The sequence below is a fragment of the Pristis pectinata genome, chromosome 27, assembly GCF_009764475.1.
Source record: "Pristis pectinata isolate sPriPec2 chromosome 27, sPriPec2.1.pri, whole genome shotgun sequence".
Taxonomy (NCBI): Eukaryota; Metazoa; Chordata; class Chondrichthyes; order Rhinopristiformes; family Pristidae; genus Pristis; species Pristis pectinata.
The window spans coordinates 7,268,184-7,283,133 of NC_067431.1; the positions used below are offsets into that span (position 1 = coordinate 7,268,184).

At 44.6% G+C, this 14,950-nt stretch overlaps 1 protein-coding gene across 7 annotated transcripts in view; it reads left to right on the plus strand.

Annotated features, from left to right (window-relative positions):
* The window catches only part of pknox2 (pbx/knotted 1 homeobox 2), a 381,361-nt gene that overhangs the window by 238,698 nt on the left and 127,713 nt on the right, over positions 1–14,950 (plus strand). For all 7 annotated transcript variants that reach the window (XM_052039855.1, XM_052039854.1, XM_052039850.1 and 4 more), the window contains one exon: positions 13,427–13,563. In XM_052039855.1, the coding sequence (XP_051895815.1) occupies positions 13,427–13,563 (137 nt within the window). The remainder of the gene's footprint in view (positions 1–13,426; positions 13,564–14,950) is intronic.

The following is a 14,950-nucleotide window of genomic DNA, read 5'->3' on the forward strand; positions in this document are numbered from 1 at the left end:
TTTTGCCAGTTGCTGTTTCAGCAGATTGGCAGTTTAGTACTTTCCAGACATCACTGAGGTTGCTAAAGTCTATGGGGAGTATTATGCCAGATGCTGAAAAAATTTGTCTTGACTTCAAGGCTTCTGCAGTAGCGGTTACTCCCAGACTGGGTGATTTATTCTCTTTATCTCCCTGAAGAGCAGTATGATAAAGAGAAAAGCAGTGGACAAATGACTGGGATAAGCTCCTACAAGGAGGAGGAGGTGGGGTACTAAGGGCTCTTAGTCGGGGGACACGTTCACACAGTCTCCTCACCTTACTATTTTCTTAAGTAAGGCTCATGAAGGATCAAAGCAAAGACATTAGTGCTAAATAAGGACATGCTTTGAAAATATGCTGCATATTCTAGGCAGAGTAGTGTGATAACTGCATTGTTTGTGGCTATCAAGGCCAGTGTGGCCCAGAATTTTTATGTATTTTAGGTTTTATCTCAGGATGGAGCTAGAGATCTTTGCTGCATTGGCAGTTGTCTTCCATTGTGCTGTGACTAACTGCTCCAATACAGTGGAGTAATTTCATTTTGTCTTGCCAGAGAGCAGCAGGCAGAGTGACACATGATGCAGGCTGCCATTCATTACATGCATGTATATTTGCAGATACCAGTTACCAAAGATGTACTGCAACTGGAAGTGGTTCAGCTCCTTTAATTTCCAGCTGATACGACTGTGCCTAATGCATCATGCATGTCACTGCTAAGTAACCTGGGGTCTGACATTTGATGAATGTTTCTCTGCCACACAAAAGGTAAACATATGAGGAGTGTTTGATGGCTCTGGGCCTGTACTCGATGGAGTTCAGAAGGATGAGGGGGGGATCTCATCGAAACCTACCCAATACTGAAAGGCCTGGATAGAGTGGACGTGGAGAGGATGTTTCCATTAGTAGGAGAGTCCAGGATTCGAGCGCACAGCCTCAGAATAAAGGGATGTCCCTTTAAATCTGAGATGAGGAGGAATTTCTTCAGCCAGAGGGTGGTGAATCTGTGGATTTTGTTGCCACAGAGGGCTGTGGAGGCCAAGCCATTGGGTGTACTTAAGGCAGAAGTTGATAGGTTCTTGATTTAATAAGGGGGTTAAAGCTTACGGGGAGAAGGTGTGAGAATGGGGTAGAAATAAAATCATCATGATGGGCCGAATGACCTAATTCTGTTCCTATATTTTATGGTAAAAGAGCAGACTCTCAGCTGACTCAGACAAAGATCCAGCTGCCTGGACCACTGTGGAGGAGGTTGGCAGAGTGGGTCTCAGTGGTGACCTGCTCTATGTTGCACCACCTCACCATTGAGAGAACTTGACCCTCACCACTACCTGCACATTGGGCATCATTAGAGTAGAATGAAGAGGAAAGAGGGGGCAAACTTGACATTTGGAGAGCAATGCAGTTTTAATTCCCATACCTAAAGAAGGGTACTACACTTGGAGTTGGTGCAGTATAGATTAAGTAGGTTGACTCCTGGGATGAAGGAGTTGGTCTAAGAAGAGAGATTGGAGGTTTGGCCTGTTCTTATTTAAAGAACAAGAAGTAATTTCATTCCGATTTTGAAAGTGGCTAAGGATTAACAAGATAGATGCAGTTAAAAATGTCTCCTTTAGCTGGAGAGTCAAGAATTACCGTCATTCTCAGGATAAGAGGACAACCAAGATGAGGAAAATTTCCTTCATGCCGCTGTAATTTTTTTGAATTCTCTGCCTCAGAGGGCTGTGCATTTCACATCATTGAGTTGTAGTCAAGTCTGAGATTCACAGAACAAAGACACAAAGTGAATTACAAGACGCAAGGATCATACAGAAAAGTGGACAAAAGTTTAGGCCAGCCATCACAACCCTTTGTCCTTTTGCTTCTCTTTTTTTTCTGTCTATATGTGCCAATTACCTTAAATCCATGCCTCTACAGTTATTGACCTCTCTTCTAAGAAAAATGGATCCTCCCAATTCACTCTACATATCTTATAATTTTGTCACCTCAATTAAATCTCCCTCTGCTGTAATGAAAGAAAGCCTGCTTTAGCAACTAACCTTCCTGAACCTTTGTGTGGTAGGGCATTCCATTGTGGGGATTCAGTGAGATGGTGCCAAGTCTCTCTCTTTCATATGATGTGAAAAAGCCTCTTACTCTGATATCCAGTGTGTCGTTTCAGCCAATAGTCTCCTGAGGTGCCAAATGGAAACGTGAGATGCCTCCTCCAACAGGTCCTAACAAGCAGGTTGATATGTTTTGTTCCATGTCAGAGTAGCCTGATTGATAACCTCAGTGCACCTTGTACATTGTACACTGCAGTCACTGTGCACTGGTGATGGAGGGAATGGTTTATTGGTTTATTATTGTCACATGCACTGAGATAGAGTAAAAAGCTTCAGTTTTGCATGCCATCCAGTCAGATCATGCCAGACATAATTACATCAAGGTAGTAAAAAGAATACAGAATGCAGAATATAGTGTTGTCGTTACAGAAAAATTACAGTGCATGTAGACAAATAAAATGCAAGGGCCACGATGAAGTAAGTTGGTTGATGGGGTGTCAGTCAAAAGCGATATCTTGTCTTCGATGCTGATGGGTCTCTTGAAAGTTGTTGGAGCTACACTCATGCAGGTCAGCGGAGGGTATTCCATCATGCTCCTGACTTGTGCTTTGGGGCATTAGGAGGTGAGTCCTTTACCACAGAATACCCAGCCTCTGACCTGTCCTTGCACTCACAGTGTTTATGTGGCTGGTCCTGTTTCATTTCTGGTCACTGGTGATCCCTAGGATATTGGTGGTGGTGGTGGTGGTGGTGGTGGTTGAGGGGGTGGGTGGTCTCAGTGATGATTGTTGGAGATGGTCATTTCTTGGAACTTCAGTGCCTGAGTGTTGTGTAGGATTTTGTGTTGTGTAAGGATTTTCCTTGCCCGTCTGCAGGCACGGGCAGCTTCATTTGCTGAGGAGTTGAGGATGAGTTGTCAGTGAACTTGTGATGGAAGGAAGGCCATTGATGAAGGAGGCTGTGCCTAAGACACTGCCCTGTGCAACTTCTGGTGTGATGTCATGTGGCTGGGCTGATTGATCTCCACCAACCACGGTCATTTTCTTTCGAGTAAGGTTTGACTGGAGTGTTATCCCTTCGATGCCCATTGTCTTCAGCTTTATCAGGGCACCTTGATGTCACACACAGCCTCTAGAATTCAGCTCCTTGGTCCTTGTTTGGACCAAAGCTGTGATAAGGTCTAGAGCTGAATGGTCCTGGCAAAACCCACAGTGGCCATCGGTGAGTAGGTTATTGATGCAAGGTGCTGCTTGATAAGAGATAAGATATCTTTATTAGTCACATGTACATCGAAACACACAGTGAAGTGTATCTTTTGCGTAGTGTTCTGGGAGCTCTCCACAAGTGTCACCACACTTCCGGCGCCAACATAGCATGCCCACAACTTCCTAACCCATACGTTTTTGGAATGTGGGAGGAAACTGGCGCATCTGGAGGAAACCCACAAAGTCACGGGGAGAACATATGATCTCCTTACAGATAGCGGCTGGAATTGAACCTGTGTTGCTGGCGCTGTAAAGCGTTACGCTAACTGCTACACTACCGTGCACTGTTGATGACAGCTTCCATCACTTTGCTGATGATTGAGAGTAGACTGATAAGATGGTAATCAGCCAGATTGGATTTGACCTGTGTTTTCTGTATCACCTGTGGTAACAGTCTGTGCTGTCCCACTGATGACCCATTGTGAGTGAATGATTTGAGTAGCATTGGGAAGAGCACAAGTTTTTGATTTGTACCAAAATTGGTAAATTGGTTTATTATTGTCACGTGTACCGAGTTACAGTGAAAAACTTGTGTTTTGCATGCCATCAATACAGCTCATTTCATTACAACAGCGCATTGAGGTAGTACAAGGGAAAACAGAATGCAGAATAAAGTGTTACAGTTAAAAAGAATCTTCATGGATCTAAGCCATTCCTCCAGGGCAGAGTATCAGCCAGACTAGAAATGTGATAAAGGATAGGTTATTGGGAGTGTAGGGACACCCTCAAAGTCCTTGGCAATGATGAGAATCCATAGCCATGATGTCAGCAAGCTAAGATTGCATGGCAGAGGTCAGAGCTTCCAATCCAGCACTGTTGTATCGGGGAGAAACAAAGGACTGCAGATGCTGGAATCTAGATGAAAAACACTCTGATGCTGGAGGAACTCAGCAGGCCAGGCAGCATCCGTGGAGAAAAGCAGGCGGTCAATGTTTCGGGTCAGGATCCTTCTTCAGGACTAAAGATAGGAAAAAGGGAAGCTCAATGTATAGGAGGGAGAAGCAGAGCAGTGATAGGTGGACATAAGAGGGGAGGCGGGGTGGGCACAGGGTGGTGATAGGTAGATGCAGTTAAGAGATAGTGATAGGCAGGTGTGGGGGAGGAGGGGAGAGCAGATCCACTGGGGGATGGGTCAAAGGTAAGGAGAGAAAGAAAGGAGGCTAGAAAAAAGAGAGGCTAGGAAAGGGAAGAAAAGAAGAGGCATGGTTGGGTGTGTGTGTGGAGGTGGGGGTGGGGAAAGGGATGTGGGGATTACTTAAAGTGGGAGAATTCAGTGTTCATGCCGTCAGGCTGCAAGGTTCCAAGACGGAAAATGAGGTGCTGTTCCTCCAGTTTGCGCTTGGAATTCTCCTGGCAGTGGAGGAGGCCGAGGACTGACATATCTGCCATAGTGTAGGAGGGGGAGTTTCGCAGAACACCTGCACTCTGTCCGTAACCGCGATCTGCATCTCCCTGTTGCCAGTCACTTCTGGCAACTGCACTGGTCTTGCACTATACTGCTGCCGCAAAACAACAAATTTCACGACACATCAGTGATAATAAACCTGAATCTGATTCTGTTCCACAGACTCTCAGAAAAGTGGTGCACAAGCTCCCCCTTTGGAGCACTAGCACACACCATCCTCTCACTTGGGCTGTAGTCCACTCATGGCTCGTAACTCACCACTTATGGTCCCACCTCCCATCTACCCTCTTGTGTTTGTGAAGTGCCCACATTTGAGGGTGTAGATCCAGTGAGTCTGACTCTCCCTCTTGATTCTGACAGCTCACAGAAGTTTCTAGGCACTCTGAAAAGAGAAAGGTGCCATGAGGGGAGGGAGAGCATGAAAGATCCATATTTAAACCACTTGAGGAGGTTGTGGGATGAGGAGAAAGTGGTTTGTGATTAAGAGGATAAGCAATACTATCAGCACTGATCTCTGATCCTGTTATGGCCATTGGCTCTAAGGAGGCAAACTCATTATCTCCAGGACCCATTTCTCCAGCTGATACCAAGCATAAGAACATAAAACAAAGAAGTAGAAGTAGGCCATCTGGCCCCTCAAGCCAGCTCCTCAATTCAATATCAATTGGTTGATCTTTTATCTCAGCCCTTCTTTCTGCATATCCCTTAATATCCAAACTTCTGTCGATCTCTGTCCTGAATACACTCAGGCACTGAATCTCCAAAACTGCCATGGGCAGAAAATGCAAAAGATTTACCAGCCTCTGGGTGCTTTTCACCTCTGCCCTGAATGTCTGACTCCTTATTTGAGGTTTTGGTATGGCAGCCAGAGGAAACATTAATTTGGCATGTACCCTGTCCATACACCCTTTTGTGTGTATCAATGAAGTCATCACTCATTCTTCTAAATTCGACACAGATTAGACCTATACTGTCCAATCTCTCATCATATGAAAAACCCAGGAGATCTTTTACTGCACTCCTCTATCATGTATATCCTTCCCTAGATAAGGTTTGTATACAGTATTCTCATCAGAACCCTATGTAATTGGAGCAAAGTACCACTACTCTTGTGCAAACATCCTATTGCCACGTTAATTACTTGTTGTACCTAAATATTAACATTCAGTGATTCATGAACAACTGCACCCAGGTCCTGCGGACACCTGTGGAGCAGAGGAACCCACACCAGTTTGCTGCTGCAGTCTGTAGTTCTGCTGCCAAGTTCTCTTGACAGTGGAAATGTTCGTTAATGAGTTGTGCTGTGTGTGAATGTGTGAATGGCTTCAAGGTGTGAAATCTGTACCTGTGAGGGTGTTATAGAGAGCAAAGTCTGTGAGTGTTGTAGTATGGTTGTTGGTTGCTGGGGCTTAATCACACTTCCACTGACCTTGATCAGATACATTATTTTATTAAACCTTTTCCAGGATTGGAACCAGGTCCCTGAGCATTACTTTTGAAATTCCCCTCTCTGGCCACCATCTTTCACTGCTACTGCGTATTGGTGGCTTCCTCAGCCCCTTGATTCGAGATCTCCTCCCTCTGGTGTCAACTTCTTCAGCTAGATGTCCAGTGCAACGCAGTGCCCACTCCTAGGTAGGTCAATGCTCCCCGCTAGCACAATGACTTCCAACAATGACCAGACTCAGCACAAATTAGAGGTCAAAAATGAAATAGAAAATGATGGAAATAATCATCAGGTCAGGCAGCATCTGTGGTGAGAGAAACAGACTTAATGTTTCAGGTTCATGACCTTTGACCAAAAGTAGGCAGAGCTAGGAACAAGCACGTTTTAGGTCGCAGAGAAGGGGAAGGGGTGGAGAGAATGAAGGGAATGTCTGTGATTGAGTGGAGACCAAGAGAGAAGGTGGTGAAGGCGGCGTTTGGCACGCTTGCCTTCATCAGTCAGGGTACCGAGTACAAGAGTTGGGAATTCATGTTACAGATGTTGGTGAGACCTCACTTCGAATGTTGTGTGCAGTTCTGGTTGTCTCGTTATAGAAAGGATGTCATTAAGCCAGAAAGGGTGCAATAAAGATTCACGAGAATGTTACCAGGACTGGAGGGCTGGCGCTATAAGGAGGGACTGGATAGGCTAGGAGTTCTTTTTCTCTGGAGCGTAGGAGGCTGAGGGATGTCCTTATAGCGGTTTATAAAATCATGACGTGGATAAGTTGAATGATCACAATCTTTTTCCCCCTTTAGGGAGGGAGTCTAAAACTAGAGGGCATTGGTTTAAGGTGAGAGGGGAAAGATTTAAAAGGGATCTGAGTGACAACTTTTTCATACAGAGGGTGGTGCATATGTGGAATGACCTGCCAGAGGAAGTGGTAGAGGCAGGTACAGTTACACTGTTTAAAAGAAGTTTAGACAGGTTCATGGATAGGAAAGGTTTAGAGGGATATAGGCCAAATGTGGGGAAATGGGACTAGCTCAGATAGACACCTTGGCTGGCATGGACCAGTTGGGCTAAAGGACCTGTTTCCACACTCTTTGACTCTGGGACTCTAAATAGTGATGCTGCTGGCTAAAGGAGGGGGGGTGAAGGTTTGTTATTTCCAAATGAGGTATTAGTCACACGTACATCGAAACACACAGTGAAATGCATCTTTTTGTGTAGAGTGTTCCGGGGGCAACCCGCAAGTGTCGCCACGTTTCCAGCGCCAACATAGTATGCCCACAACTTCCTAACCTGTACGTCTTTGGAATGTGGGAGGAAACCGGAGAACCCGGAGGAAACCCATGCAGACAGGGGGAGAATGTACAAACTCCTTACAGACAGCGGCCGGAATTGAACCCAGGTCACTGGCACTGTGAAGCGTTATGCTAACCGCTACACTACCATGCCTGCCCAAAGAGATGAATGAGTACAGAGGAAAGAGAGAGAAGTTTAAAACATTGCTGGAACTGAGATGCAGAGCTGGAAATACCCAGCAGGTCGGGCAGCTTCTGTGAAGTAAGAAGAGTACTTGCTGGAAGATGGGATTAATATGGACAGGTGCCCACTGGTCAGTATGGACATGGGCTGAATGGCCTGTTTCCCTGACTCTAGGGCTCTATGATCCTATCAGGGATTGAAGCTAGCATGATATTGGTCTGTAACTGTAATCACTCCCTTTTGATGAGGTAACGGAGAGGAATGCCTGTGGCTAGCGACAGACATATTTTGACCCAATGTTCCCTTCAGCGACTCTTGCCGTTCACCTCAACTTGGACAATTCCACCAGGTCCCCAGCAAGCTTGACACGTGGTGTCGTTACAGGCGATGGTTCTGCTAAGGTTGGCAGGAATTACCATGGGGCAGGGTGGTGAAGTGTGACGGGCAGAGTCTGTTCTCCCGTTCAGCCGCTGCAGTGTTGGCAGAAGTCGCACTCGTACGGGCTTATATGGGCCTTGATGCAATGCTGGACAATGAGTTTGTTACCTGAAATGCCCAGGGAGCTGGCACAAGTACATACAATAACACAGAGGGTGCCGATTTATCTTGTCAGAGCTCTGTGGTACATATTGAGACAAATAGACTCATCAAGCACCCACTCATTAACAATCTGCTGCCACTCTGATTTGCCCAGTGATCAGGAGAATGAAAATAAATTAGAATGTCTTAAATTAAGCTTCTTTGTTCTTTGCGCATAAATTCTGTCCTTGAGGATTTGTGGTGGAGGGATTTATAGCAGACAGTGGCTGTCAGTCATTTCCACAGGCTTGATAGCAGGACGACTAAGCTTCTATAGAGGTCTCTGGGGAGGCTGGTATCTGTAGTAGGTGAGCGTGAGACGACCAAATAAAACTTAAAAACCTGTGGAGATTTAAGAGCTGGAAGTACAAAGGAATGTAGAATGGGGTTAGTTGAGTGTGAAGAGCCCAATTTAATTCACACTGAAGCAGGGATTAAGAATTTATGGCTTTTGAAAGAGCTGATAATGAACCAAGCAACCTTATCCTTGTCACTCCCTTGAGAAACAAATTGACTGTTTAATAAAATGGGATTGAGATCAAAATCCAGAAAGAGTTCCCTAGGGGAGGAAATGGGAGGGGGAAGGAGAGAAGCTTTTCCCTTGTGTCAGGTAGCACAACAGCTCTCCTTTTCATTGCCCACCAAATCGTCTGTACCAAGTGCCTGTTCTGTCAGACAAGCTATTTGTTGAATGACAGTCCCTCACCCCCTAACTGCTTCAGCATTCAAGGAACCTGGCTTTAGAGGGAAAGGGGGCCTAGTGGTGTTTAGAAGGCGAGAGGATTTGATTGGAGCAGGTTCTCTGCTTTTAGTGTAGCCTGGGATGGAATGGAGCAGAGTATCTCCTTTGGACAGAGAGGATTTGATTGTTTTAGAGCATCTGGCTTTGGGGCAGAGGCTGCTGGATTGTATTGGTTCCTGAATAAGGTCAGGATTTGGGCAGTTTCTGATGTTGGGGTGGAGGACTGGGGGTTGGATTTGTGGAAGACTGCATGTTTTTTAAGGAAGGTGGAGCGGGATTACACTCTCTCTGGTGGAAGGTGTGAGACAGGATTGGAGCAGAAATAATAAGGAAGCTACAAAGCACTGAGTTTTTTTGTAGTGAAGACACAAGAGACTGCAGATTCCGGAATCTGGAGCAACACACAAGATGCTGGAGGAACTCAGCAGGTCAGGCAACGTCTCTGGAGGGAAGCAGACAGCCGATGTTTTGAGTCGAGACCCTTCATCTGAACTGAAAGATAGAGGGGAGATGGCCAGTATAAAAAGGCGAAGGAACAGGGTGGAGCAAGAGCCGGCAGGTGATAGGTGGATCCAGGTGAGGAGGGGTGATGGGCAGATGGAGGAGGGGAGAGTGGGAACAGCGACAGAGGCTGGGAGGTGACAGGTGGAAGCCACAAAGGGCTGTGGGTGATGGGATCTGATAGGAGAACAAAGTGGAGCATGGAATCAAATAAGGGAGGTGGCGAAGGCACTTGGGGACGGTAGGGGGAGAGGACCCAGTGGGAGGAGTGTTTGAGTGATGGGCAGATGGAGTGAGTGGAGGAGGGGAAAGAAACAGGGCGGTGGGTGCGGGAAGAACTGAGGAGATCAGGAGGAGAGAGAAAAGGGACAGAGGGGTAGCAACTGGAGAATTCAATGCTCATGCTGTCAGGTTGTAGACTACCCAGGTGGAAATGAGGTGCTGTTCCTCTAGTTTGCATTTTTATTGTTATCATACAAGAGCCATAGTTTTCTCTGCCACCTGATACAGACTTTGTCAGAAGTTGTAAAGTCCCAAGCATTACTGACACATGGGAGAATGGCCTCATTTACTATGTGGTTGTATCTATAGATAGAACAGTTGAAGAGCAGCTTTTTTCCATTCCTATAAGTTGCTGTGTTGGGTGAATAGCTGGAAGTATAATACTTTTATTTTATTTTTGCTTCTAAATAAAACTTGGAGGCCAGGCTCCCAAGTCAGATAGAGCAGTTAACTTTCCACGGCCTCATAACATCACATTATGTAGAGTGGCATTAAAACAACTGTCTGATCTAATGCTTGGAGTCTGCATCTGGACAGAGTCTTATCGCTGTACAGTACAGAAACGGGTCCTTTGCCCCAACTCGTCCATGCCAACCAAATGCCTATCTACACTAATCCTATTTGCGTGCCTTAGGCTGTCTACACCCTTCCTATCCCAGTCCCTGTCCAAATGCCTTTTAAACATTGTAATTGTTCCTGCCTCTACTACCTCCTCTGGCAGCTCGTTCCTTGTAACTACCACCCTCTGTGTGGAAAAATTGCCCCTCAGATCTCCTTTAAATGTTTCCCTTCTCACCTTAAACCTGCACTCTCTAGTTTTAGATTTCCCTACCCTGACTATCTATTCTCCCTATGCCCCTCCTCATAATCGTATAAACCTCTAAAAGGTCACCCCTCAGTCTCCTTACATCCAGTGAGAACAAACCCAGTCTATCCAATCTCCTTTTGTAATGGACCCTGGTGAACCTCTTCTGCACTCTTTCTGATTCTACCTCATCCTTCCTGTAGTGAAGTGAGCAGAACTGTGCACAACAGGTCAACCAGATTCATGTCACAGGTAGTCCTGAAGGCAAATCCAGAGAGATATATAAGTGAAAGCTCCCTTGATGGGGTTAGATTTGGCAAGTTACTGTTACAACTGCTCTTGTGCTCCATTTCTGGTGTTCAGTCACACTGAATTGTCAGTCCCTTCCCAGAGATCTTTTGAGGTGTCAGTAAATGAATTGAAACCCATTTAGCTCATTTGTGTTAAATACCACAGGGTGCAGAGGAAGTAATAAGATTAATGGAGGGACTTTGCAAGGTGAGATTGGGCCTTAAACATTTAATGAAAGATTTTACGACTGGATGGGCTACAGTTCAGCCCTTTAATCATTGCTGCTTTGTTCTGACATGAATTAAATTCCTTAGATGTCTATTCATTTATTGTTCTAAGCTGCCATTGGTTATCTTTTTTGATTGACTGTAGTTTGCAATGTGAACTGACTGCTAACAACAACAATAACTTATAACATTCAGGGGTGTGCATTTCATTCAATTAATTTTTGTTTCCTTCCAAAGATCAACAGAGTAAAGGCATTGCACCTGTGGTATTAAACCATGCAGATGAGAAGCACTCGTTCAATTTCTGTGTGGTGCTACAGTCGTACTATCTCAGCATTAACTTCTTGCTGTTAGATGCAATAACTAAGGAGCCTGTTTTAATTTTTAATGATCTCACCCACTTGCACTGCCGTCTTTAATAATCTATGTATCTGCTCACATAAAGCTCTCTGCTCTGTTTAAAATCTTGCTTCTTTCCAACATCATACTTCTAGACTATGCATCGACAATCAGTCTATCCACTCTACAGACCCACCTATGTTGCACTCCAAATTTTATGTCTTCACCAGAATTTGTGATATTCTGCTGATTGTTTCCTCTCAATTCCTAAATCCAATTTATTGACATTTAATGTAAATTAGGGTGACTGAACACTGAAACCTCAGGGGCACTTCTCTCCACTGCCTTCCGTTCACTGCTACCTGCTCTTTGCGGAGAAATTGCAGTTGGTTGCATTATCCAGGGAGCAGAAAGTGCAGAGTTCCCCATCTATCTGATATCCAATAACTTGATGCATCTTGGACATGCTGTGCATTAGACTCTGGCACAGTGCAAGCTGTGGACTTGCCTGGGCTCTCATATAAAGATGGAGCAGCTTGTTCTGGCTCCTGACGTCCAATGGCATTACATCACTTTCAGAGGAAAAGCAAAGACATTTTTAGACTATTGTCCAAAGGAAGTTGCATCACCTTGTTTTCTATTGACCAAGATCACCTATTATCACAAGATCATTTGGGGAATCCAAAGCAATATTGCATTTCTTTTTTTTACAGAATAAATTGCAACTTTAGAACTTACTCCCTGAAAGAGCAGTTGAAGCTGGGCCACTGACGGCATTTAAGAAGTGTTTAGATGAGCACTTGAATCGCTTTGGCATAGAGGGCTATGGACTAAATGCTGCAAAATGGGATTAATACAGAAATGTGCCTGTTAGTCTGTGTGAACTGTTGAGCCAAATGATCTGTTCCCATGCTGTATGATTCTATAATTCCTCACCCAAAACCAAATATGAGGGACTTTTGGACTTATTTTTGATCTCAGAGTTAAAGCTCATCACTTGGCAGTCTCTGAATTAATCTATCCTCATTCTCCCCTCCTTCAGATCGTCCTCCCAATTTTGCCGCAACCTCCACGTTGCCTCTTGCCCTCTCAATCTCTTCACTTTGCTCCATCTTATCTGCCTCCAAGTTCCTCACTCCCCATTTCCACTTAGTAATCTTCTTCAATCTCCATGGTAAATATCTGCATGACAACACCTATTATTTTTCGTAACAAGAGCATGATCTTGAATTTTTTTTCTTTTTCTTTTGCTCTTGCAGGAGTTGAAAGTGCTTAACAAACAGAAATTTGCTTCAGACAGGGCTGAACAATGCCCCATGAACTGATACCCACCTGAACAAGGTGCTTCACCACCTTTAAACCCAGTCTCCCTTGCTACTGCCTTCAGAACTCTAGGGTCCCTACTGCTGAAACCAGTGGTTTGGAGTGGAGATTCTTTAGCTTGATCACTACATTTGGGGATTTCTGTACAGCTTAATTATATCAAAGAGTTATCCACTGACAATTTCAGGCCATTATTGGGCTACAAAAGCCTGACTTATGGCTACCCGTAGATGTGAACGAGCTCCCATAATATTATTATTCAAAAGTCCAACTTATGTACACGTTTGTTCCTACGAATGGCAGAACATTTCTTCTCTCTCTCTACACTTTTAGTAGTTGTTCCTTCTTATTGTCTCGTGCTGTTGATGCCATTCATTACAATACTATGGAGGTACGATTACCACATCAAGTGATTTTAGTGTATTTTCTGACTTACGGACAAAATCAACTTCTGGACATCTGTAAAAATGAAACCCGTTCATCACCCGGGGGTGGCCTGTGTTACCTGCCATTGTGAAAAATTATGAAACGTATCCCATCCCATTCACTATAGCTGGTTGGTTAAAGCCCTTCAAGGAATCGGTGTGTCTGTAGGGCAAGGGAGCATACAAAACTCCTCAAAGTAGTTCTAAGTATTTTTCTGAGGTGAAGCACCATTGTAAACCTTTGCTATCTTTCTTCCTGCACAGATGACAGCCACGGCTCAGCAGACTACCAAGACGCAGCCAGTGCATATTCCAGCATCCTCCGCAGCTGCCACTCCTGTAGCTACTGTACCACTTGACCCTCAAGCACAGCTGGAGTCTGACAAAAGAGCAGTGTACAGGTATGTTTAGCTATAAATACTTCGGAGGTGAAAAATATACAGAGCGACGTACAGGTTTGAAACTGTAGGTATGAAGAGAATATACTGAACAATGTACCGGTGGGGGTGGTGGTGGTGGTGGTGGGAAGTGTAGAGGGAGAACCACACAGATATAAAAGCATGGTCAGAGCAGTGGTCAGACATGTAAAGGTATACAGAGTAGAGGTGTGAAAAGCTTATACTGTGCCGGATGGTGGTACAAAAGAGGTATGAAAAGCATACGTATAAACAGTGTAGAGGTATGAAACCTGACACAGAACAGTTTACAAGTATGAAAGGAGTGCACAGAGATGTGTGCAAATATGACTTATAGAGCAGTATAAAGATATAAGGGGGGAAACTGAGTTCTGTAAAGTTGAACAGAAATACTCACAAAGGATTTCGGATGAGTTTCTGAATACCCTGTGTTCCTATGCAAATTGTAGAAGACACAATACAAGCCAAAGACCTTGCTGCACACCCTGCCCGAGTCAGTATCCTTAAGATTACTCTTTGACCAGTACCATTTCACTGGCTCGTTTGAGGTGTTACATTTTGTACTGAAGATTTAGCAGTGTTGCTTCTCTATGAGGTTTCCAGTGAATGGGTGTAAAGCTACATTTCCCTATCAGTGAGAGCTGTAAGCAGTGCATGTTTTACTCTGTTCGATGCTTCATAAACTGATGGCACTAACACATGTCTTGTGCAAGGTAAAGCAACTTAAGGAAAAAAACAACTCTGTATATATATAAAAAAACTATATCAGCAGCTTCCCAATTTGCATCTACTTGAAATCATCCAGTATTTCTTAGATTTGTTCTAACGTGACAAACTTGTATTTAAATAGCAGAATAAGATGTTGGCTAAGAAATTCCTCACAAGTACACCAGCTGAGAATCAGAATCAGGTTTTTTATCACTGACGTACATCATGAAATTTGGCAGCAATACCATGCAGGTCATAAAAATTACAGTAAGTTGCAAAAATAAATAAATTATGCAACAGAAGAATAACGAGGCAGCGTTCATGGTTTCATGGACCGTTCAGAAATCTGATGGCAGAGGGAAAGAAGCTGTTCCTGAAACATTGAGTGTGGGTCTTCAGGCTCCTGTACCTCCTCCCTTATAGTAGTAACGAGAAGAGGGCATGTCCCGGGTGGTGTGGGTCCTTAATGATAGATGCTGCTTTCTTGAGGCACCGCCTCTTGAAGATGCCCTCGATGACTCGATGGCGGGGAGGGTTGCGTCTGTGATGGAGCTGGCTGAGTCTACAACCCTCTGCAGCCTTTTTCAATCCTGTACGTTGGAGCCTCCGTACCAGGCTGTGATGCAACCAGTCAGAATGTTCTCCACCATACATCTGTAGAAAT